The following is a 7,839-nucleotide window of genomic DNA, read 5'->3' as shown; positions in this document are numbered from 1 at the left end:
TCGCGGTTACCTTGGTTTCACCGACGCCGCACCACGCTATGCAAGTAACTTCTTCGGTATGTCCTGAAAGTTGTACGACCGGTGCCCCTGGTTTGTTTGTGCGCCAAATATATGCGAGTTCGTCGCTGGAACCACTGGCGATGTATCGTCCATCCGGACTCAAACAGGTTTTCACGTAGTACGTACGGTTCTGATGTCCATAAAATTCTCCCACTGACGTGGAAAAAAGAAATGATGATGATGATGGTGATCACGGTAATCGCGGTGGTGCGTGTACGCGCACGTACGTACGAATTCATGAGATTAATTCTTCCTTACTTGGCTTGGAATTGTACGATGATATGTTATACGTGTATATGATGTTATCCATACAACTCGCGTATAGAGTGATCCTAGCGGGACATATTAACAGCGATGAAAAACCAGTCCTTCTACTGTTCTCTACGTGATTCATCGTGTGCTTGGCCACTGGATCTCTCTTGTGAACAGTATAATTCTTCCGCAAATCCCAAACCTTTATCAAACTGTTATCGAGAATGTAAGTGTCTTGGCTCGTAGTAGTTTCTATTTAAGTAAGAAACAGATATTTCTGTCGAGAAACTTGCCCGTCTCCAGCTGCGCACGAGATCAAAGTAAAATCGTCTTGAAAGGCTAGACCTGTGATACTTTGTGCTTTGGACACGTGACCGATTGTCCTACGTTGTCTAACGTTACTCAAAGTTCCAACATTGTGCGCATTAATGATGCAATTGTCTGGTTTGCGACGTTCCAGGTGACTGGCTCTGACGTCCCATATCATTATACAACCGTCCCTAGCTCCGGTAGCGAACACAGCTAGAACCACGTATACGTATCATCAACACGGTTCAGAGGAGTTGATGACGATGATGATGATAATAACGATAATGTTGACGACGCAAATTAGAAAGTATGGTGTATAAAAAGAAAGAAAAAAGCACCTTGATCTTGATAACGAAATACCGCTGTCTTGACGCTTCTCGTATGAGCATGAAAACAGTCGACTTGTTTTATATCGGAACCGCCTACGTCCCATAATTTAGCGGTATGGTCGCCCGATGCTGTGACCAATTTCAATTCCCCTGGCATCCATGCGACGTCGAATATCGCGTTACAGTGTGCCTGCAAATACAAGAGATCACGACGATTTACTATTTCATCTGTCTCGTTCCATTCCATTTCAAAACGTGAACAAACAACGTTATCGATACCTGAGCACCGTTCAACAGCTGCTGCCGCCGCCGCGATGTATCGCTCGTGTCTTGCAAAGCGATCCTGCCATCCTCGTTCGCCAAAGCTATCACCTGTTCGTATCCTTGCGTCGTACAAAATCGACACGCGAACGCTGGCGGTTCCGAATAAAGATCGGTGTTCGCGTTCGCATTGGGAACGATACCGCGGTAAACATCGTTTTCGTAACATTTCAAACGGTACAGAGCAACGTCGTAATCGCGTATCGATGCTGAAAAAAGTGATTATTCTTTCAAGATGATCGTTCTGCAGCACACTGGTCTATATCGTGTATCGTGTATTATAGTATATCGTACGAAAGAAAAATCAGTTATTTTGAACATTGGACAGAAGGTGGAATGGTGTTTTAAATCGAACGCATAACCTATGTGTCACGTTACTAACGCAATGAATACAACGAATCTTTCATCGCGTGAAGTATTCCGAACTAAATTACCAAATCCTTTTTCACGTTCCACGATAGAACGAACCAAGCTCATTTTGAAACCACATTAAATTGACGTTTATTGTCAAAACACGGTGTTTGCGTACGAGATCGTGCTATGTATGATCGTACGCGGGAAAAATCTGTCACTTTTCCCGCACTTACTACTACATGAGAAGAGACGAACGACACTGCGCTGCGAGTGCGGCTTAAGGAATCTTGATCATAGCGCCGTGCGTTGAGGAACAATTCCCTATCCAACCCTATCCATGCATTCAACATTTGGGCAGAAATCTATACGCGTCCAATAAGTTCCAGCCAGCCCTAACCCACATACAGTGATCCAAAAAAATTGATCACACTTAACGATATTTGACTCTTGTTCGATCAATATTCTTAATTACTCCAGACTGCTGCAGATATTTTAGAACGTAATTCCGATTGAATATTTAAATGCGTCAATATACGATGGTTAGAAAAATGGATAGAAAAATTAATTACACTATAAGCAATACTTTATTCACTATGAACGAGATCGACTAATTTTCTTTATCACCGTGTATAAGGTCGTGGTCAAAGTGCAACCAGAGAGAAACTCTCTGGTGCAACATACCATCCAATACCAATCCAATACCATCGTGCAGTTATAAACACCTGCTGTATGTACGCCAGTGAGAAGGAACAGCACATCTACAAAATAGAACGGTACATATAGTACCTGCAGAGACGCAAATTTAAAAAACTGACCAGTTTTGATTTTCGACATCAAAATGCTTTCTCTTGCGAAACATACTTTCTTACTGAAAGAAGGATTCGCTAAGTACGGTATGCTGTATTTTTATTTACGACATGGTGGTTGAAAAGACAAAAATAATACGTATCATAGTACGAAAGATTGTATATGATCATAAAGTAGAAATTTTTATAAATAAAGAGTGCCGGAATTATATGATTTATTTGTGCATTAGGTTTTGCAATAAACACCTTGGGAGTAACTAATTCGTATGCAACGAAGAGTAACAATGCTGCTAAAAATATTGTATTTGTCGATGGTGTAAGGACACCTTTCTTGCAATCCGGGACGACTTACAAAAATCTGATGGCCTACGATCTAGCCAGACACTCGCTGGTGTAAGTTGATAGATAAAATTAATTTTGTAATTTTTGCGTCATATTGCTCTCCATAATCTTATTTATCGTAGGGCCTTGCAAAGGAAGATCAAATTCCCGAAAGAAATCGTGGAATACATCGTATATGGCACGGTAATACAGGAATTACGCGTGTCTAATATCGCTAGAGAAGCAGCTTTAGCAGCAGGATACAGTGACCGCACTCCTGCGCATACTGTAACGATGGCATGCATTAGTAGCAATCAGGCTCTCACAACAGGCATGGGATTGATAGCTTGTGGCGTGTACGACGTAATCATAGCTGGAGGAGTCGAATTCATGTCGGATATACCGATCAGACATAGCAGACGTATGAGATCGTTGATGTTACAAGCTAACAAAGCAAAAACGGTTGGGCAGAAATTATCACTCCTCGCGAGTGTCAGACCAGGGCATTTCGTACCGGACGTACGTATTCTAATACAATTTTCTCTCAAGTATACTACTACACATTTTGTATACTACCACTTTCGTTCTATATACGTGATTATAGTTACCTGCAGTAGCAGAGTTTTCTACTAACGAAACCATGGGACATAGCAGCGACAGATTAGCAGCTGCGTTCGGAATAACGAGAAAGGAACAGGATGAATACGCTTTACGTTCCCATACACTAGCCGCTAACGCGCAGAGGCAAGGATATCTTTCAGACTTGATTCCCTACAAAGGTAACGATCAGTAGTTACGAAATCGATCAAAAGACCGATTCGAGCACCTCTTTCAGTTCCGAACGTCGACCAGTTAGTGGATAAGGACAATGGTATTCGGGTTTCAACGCTCGAGCAACTAGGAAAATTGAAACCAGCATTTGTTAAACCGTATGGAGGAGTTACAGCTGCCAATGCTTCCTTTTTATCCGATGGGGCATCGGCAGCTTTGATAATGACGGAAGAAAAGGCTTTGCAACTCGGACTTGTACCGAAAGCGTATCTGAGAAATTTCACTTACGTCTCCCAAGATCCTGCGGATCAGTTACTCTTGGGCCCAGCCTATGCTATACCACAGGTCTCTTTATTATACATAATTATCATTTCCTTGTTATAAGCCGATATTAACATAACATTTTTAAAATGAACTTTAGGTATTACAAAAAGCAAAATTGAATCTGAAGGACATTGGAGTTTGGGAAATTCACGAGGCATTTGCTGGACAAATTTTAGCCAACTTGAAAGCACTAGATTCGAACTGGTTCGCACAAACTTACATGGGTAAATCTACCAAAGTGGGAACACCGGATCTTAGTAAATGGAATGCTTGGGGAGGATCTTTGTCGATTGGTCATCCGTTCGCGGCTACTGGAGTTCGTTTAGCTACTCATACCGCCAATCGAATGATTAGAGAAGACCAGCAATTCGGGCTAATTGCGGCATGTGCAGCTGGGGGACAGGTAAAATATCAACTATCGCCGTCTATCGACATCTAGTGATTTCTATTAACATTTAGACTGGAGCAAAGCAGAAATATCTGCTCAAGAATTGATGAATACTTTATATGCCATATATCTTTGATATAATCATATTACATATGACTTTCTAAAGACGTTTGCATGTGACTAATGCCGGCGGTCTAAAAGTTAATGTTCGGAGAGATTTTAAAATGGACTAACTTTTTTTAATATTGGGTTAAACAACCTAATTTATTGTGAGACGTTAGAAAGCTTGTTTCACTATACAGTATAGAAAAGGTGTCTCCGGAATAAACGATCAAACTGCACCAGTATGTGTTTCAAGAAAAATTAAGTTATTCGATCCAATATTAAAAAAAAGTTATTCCATTTCGAAGTGTGTCCAAATACTAATAGGAATCACTCTACATTCGTCCGGTTTCATTTGTACCCGATTAAATTATACGATATTATAATACGACAGGCTGTAGGCATGATTATGGAAAGATATCCTGGAGCCAAGGTGTGAGGAATAAGAAAAGGAGAAGCAGTTATATACCCGAGCATTTGGAAAGAATTTCAGCGTATATTTTTTTAAGGAGACACACTATTTATGCAGAGTATCGATATAGTTTATAATTAAAAAGTATGTATTCTTTTTAAGAAAAGTATGCTGTTAAATTTTGTACACATTCTTTATGATAAAATTCAAATTGTTTACTAAAAAATTCAAATTGTTTACATCAATGTACTTAATCTAGCGCAACATGGAAAAGAGAAGGGAGAGATTGCTCGGTTAAATATTGTCTAACCGCGTGATCTAGGATCGTCTTTATATCCTGGCAGCCGCCCAACACGCGAGTCTTTAAGGATTCAAACTGAGACAAATGCAGTCTTTGGCCAGCTCCTTGCGCCACTACTATTAAGCCATCTTTCGACATACCATCGCTATTCGGTAATGCGACAACGGACAAAGTAACACCAGGAGCGCATTCCTCAACATAATTTGCATCCAAGACTCCCTTCCCTAGCGCACTATCCTCCTCTTCCGAAGATAGAGTATTTATTGATGTTATAGTGCAGCCTATAGCATAATTCTGTGAAAAAGAAAATTGTTTAAAGTGATTTATCGTTTGTTTTTGCGTCTTACACGCTTGTGTGTAGGTATTTTACCTTGATAGGTATCCCAGCATCGATAAGCGCAAGAGTTGCCGCATTCACCGATGCGCAATATTCGCTTCCATCGACTTGTAACGCTTCTACGTAAATATCTATTTGTGAACGTGGATACAATTCTAAATGTATTATCGCTTCCATCGCATGTTTCAACTGAAGAGATCTCTCTTGTGATTTCCTATCTCCTCTTGGCTTTCGCTTACGTTCTCCAGAAGAGAAACTAAACACTGCCATGCTGTATTGGCAATTCACTATGCCTTTAGTCGTATTACTTCTCCCTGAAGAGCCTCGTGGCTAAATGAACGTAACGTTGTCGATGAATAGGAAATAGTTGATGTGCCGATTAAAAATATGAATTTATTCACCTGGTGCGGGCCATACACTGTAACCAAAATTTTGGTGTTACCTTGCTCGATGTAAACACTTCCATCGGCTTGACCAAAAACACCCATTCGCACTCGAATCTGCCTTAATTCTAGCGCTCGTCTACCGTCCGATCGTAAACCATTCTGATCGGTATTATCGGGCTCGATCATATTTGTTCGATGCCTTTAAAAATGTCGAGTCTTGTCTTTCGTATCGAATGTAACGAGGTAACTTAACCAAACAAGTCGATCGAATACTCGAACATTATCGGGATTGATCAGAACCATTCGAGCTACTAATGGCTACAAATGTTAGAACTGCTATCCTTCAAATTTTATATTCGTTCAAAATGTGATTTTTCACTTTGAATGTACACAGAGAGACATTTTCTAATTAGGAGGGCATTTCCAAGTTGAGATGATTAATCGCTTTAAATGCGCCTGCGCTTTCGTTACGTGTTGTACAAAACTCGGATAGCCAAATGCTTGTTTTTTTATTAAATCGCATAAATATTAATACGCTGTTGTATGCGATACTATATTACAAAATTCGTCCGATACGAAGACATAATAAAAAGCTGTACAACTATTTTTAATTGTTTTCGAGCCAAATTTTTGATTGCATATTACACGCCATTAACAGTCAAAAATTGGTTTAATATATAAGACGATCAATCAATAACAGCAATTGTTGTAATGTCTGTTTCAATATGTAGGTAATATAATGAATCATAATCCATTAGGAAAGGATATTATTGCTCCTATCTAATTAAACGACTGCTGATACGAGAAAGTCATGTAAATATGTAATAATCCGAGATAAAAATAATGTAATTCTCGTTTTGTTCTCAGAAACATATGACACAGTCGGTACAGCTTATCATTTGACGTGAACATCTTGGAAATACAAGCTTTCTTTGAGGGACGTTATTATACCAGGGCAGAGTTTCCAGATATCTGAGTAGGTCGAGAGATTCGTTTCGTACATAGATGAACTCGTTAACACTCGGAAAGTAGTACATTCGGTGTTGAATTTTTGGTGACAGGTGTGCGTCTGCGTGATTCCGAAAGCTTGAGTCCTTTACCTATAGTATAATTCCCGCCATACTTACCACACTGATGGTACTGTCCAAGAGACCAAATAATTCCATGAATATTCTCTTCCTCGCAGAGAATTTTCATCGGCTAGCATACTTCTCGATTCTGTTTAATAAGCAAACGATTAAAGCGGTGAAATGATTTCACGGCAACGAGGCTCATTCGAATCGAGTGACGTAGCCTCGAACCAGACGTCGAACTCAGTCCACGAACTCTCGAACCCCTCGTCCTCCGCAGGATTTAATTTTATTTATACGTCAGACGGATGGATTACGTGGGAAATCTATACGAGAAATAGGGAAATATTATCCAGCGTTCTAAAGTTTCTAATTAGAGTAAGTGTGAGGCCGGGAAGTGTTATTAAGGTTTCGACCAATCAGGCATTTATCGAGTTTCAAACCCGCGCCATCTTCATTTTTGAACAAAGCCAGGTTGGATATGCTAGGAGCGAGCCGAGACCGGGTAGTAGTCCGCTTTGCGCTATTCGCGCCACAGTCGTCAGTACACGACACTCTCCACTCCTGACTGGTTCGACTCTGTCTCACCCTCCTTTCCCCTCTTTCTCTCGCCCCTCTGCCCCCTTGGGTTTTCGCCTGACGACGCTGCTCTCTCGGGCATTTCGCCGGAAACCGACGCCGCGCGAGGACACGGAGTTTCGTTACGTGTACACAACAGCCTGTCTTTTTTCCACCGTTTATAAGCAGTCACGCAGGCATCTTGCCCAACGCATCAGTCCACCATGAGCAGCAAGGAAAACAACGAGGTCGCCGTTGAGAAGGTGACTGAGAACGACAAGGCTTCCGGGGACGCGAAGTGTGAGATCAAAGGCATGAAGAGGCCAGCTGAGGTGAGTCGTCTTTTGCTTTTTCCCTCGGTCCATTTTTAATCGAATAGCCCACTTTCGCAAACCATTTTTCTCCGCGGGATCGTACGTACGCATATATATATATATA

The 7,839-nt window shown here is 41.0% G+C and overlaps 4 protein-coding genes across 6 annotated transcripts in view; 2 read left to right on the top strand and 2 right to left on the bottom strand.

Annotated features, from left to right (window-relative positions):
- The window catches only part of l(2)dtl (WD40 domain-containing protein denticleless), a 3,821-nt gene extending 1,695 nt beyond the window's left edge, over positions 1-2,126 (bottom strand). Inside the window, exons 1-6 of one of the 2 annotated variants that reach the window (XM_026812555.1) lie at positions 1,654-2,126; positions 1,230-1,480; positions 960-1,140; positions 606-834; positions 319-524; positions 11-213 (exon numbers count right to left, since the gene is read on the bottom strand). In XM_026812555.1, coding sequence (XP_026668356.1) covers positions 11-213; positions 319-524; positions 606-834; positions 960-1,140; positions 1,230-1,480; positions 1,654-1,678 — 1,095 coding nt within the window. In that variant the 5' untranslated portion in view covers positions 1,679-2,126. The remainder of the gene's footprint in view (positions 1-10; positions 214-318; positions 525-605; positions 835-959; positions 1,141-1,229; positions 1,481-1,653) is intronic. The other variant, XM_018022427.2, reaches the window with a different exon arrangement.
- A 133-nt stretch (positions 2,127-2,259) lies between these two features.
- Positions 2,260-4,783, top strand: Mtpbeta (mitochondrial trifunctional protein beta subunit). Its single transcript, XM_018022428.2, has 7 exons — positions 2,260-2,518; positions 2,662-2,824; positions 2,896-3,271; positions 3,357-3,531; positions 3,588-3,868; positions 3,945-4,250; positions 4,732-4,783. The coding sequence occupies exons 1-7, from the start codon at positions 2,464-2,466 to the stop codon at positions 4,774-4,776; spliced, it is 1,401 nt and encodes a 466-aa protein (XP_017877917.1). The 5' UTR covers positions 2,260-2,463; the 3' UTR covers positions 4,777-4,783.
- Positions 4,784-4,813: 30 nt separating this feature from the next.
- On the bottom strand, positions 4,814-6,225 carry Ski6 (exosome complex component Ski6). 2 transcript variants are annotated; one of them, XM_018022432.2, is made up of 3 exons: positions 5,789-6,225; positions 5,421-5,717; positions 4,814-5,344 (listed from the first exon to the last, which is right to left on the bottom strand). In XM_018022432.2, exons 1-3 carry the CDS (start codon positions 5,957-5,959, stop codon positions 5,000-5,002), a joined length of 813 nt encoding a protein of 270 aa, XP_017877921.1. In that variant the 5' UTR covers positions 5,960-6,225; the 3' UTR covers positions 4,814-4,999. The 2 variants fall into 2 exon arrangements, with proteins under 2 accessions (XP_017877921.1, XP_017877922.1); XM_018022433.2 differs by having other exon boundaries at positions 5,830-5,921.
- Positions 6,226-7,363: 1,138 nt separating this feature from the next.
- Positions 7,364-7,839, top strand: part of LOC108623724 (glutamic acid-rich protein) — a 9,373-nt gene continuing 8,897 nt past the window's right edge. The window contains exon 1 of the mRNA XM_018022434.2: positions 7,364-7,733. Within this exon, the coding sequence (XP_017877923.1) occupies positions 7,626-7,733 (108 nt within the window). The 5' untranslated portion in view covers positions 7,364-7,625. The remainder of the gene's footprint in view (positions 7,734-7,839) is intronic.

Source organism: Ceratina calcarata, unplaced genomic scaffold (assembly GCF_001652005.2).
Source record: "Ceratina calcarata isolate Rehan_Ccalc_2016 unplaced genomic scaffold, ASM165200v1 scaffold289.2, whole genome shotgun sequence".
Taxonomy (NCBI): Eukaryota; Metazoa; Arthropoda; class Insecta; order Hymenoptera; family Apidae; genus Ceratina; species Ceratina calcarata.
This window is presented reverse-complemented; position numbering and strand designations above follow the sequence as displayed.

Bases quoted from the DNA above. Each gene is read 5' to 3' on its own strand.
- Mtpbeta (XM_018022428.2), top strand. From the start codon at position 2,464: ATGCTTTCTCTTGCGAAACATACTTTCTTACTGAAAGAAGGATTCGCT. The intron at 2,825-2,895 runs GTAAGTTGATAG...TATTTATCGTAG, and splicing joins CTAGCCAGACACTCGCTGGT to GGCCTTGCAAAGGAAGATCA. The intron at 3,532-3,587 runs GTAACGATCAGT...CACCTCTTTCAG, and splicing joins AGACTTGATTCCCTACAAAG to TTCCGAACGTCGACCAGTTA.
- Ski6 (XM_018022432.2), bottom strand. From the start codon at position 5,959: ATGATCGAGCCCGATAATACCGATCAGAATGGTTTACGATCGGACGGT. The intron at 5,718-5,788 runs GTGAATAAATTC...ACGTTCATTTAG, and splicing joins CAGTGTATGGCCCGCACCAG to CCACGAGGCTCTTCAGGGAG. The intron at 5,345-5,420 runs GTAAAATACCTA...TCTTTTTCACAG, and splicing joins ATGCTGGGATACCTATCAAG to AATTATGCTATAGGCTGCAC.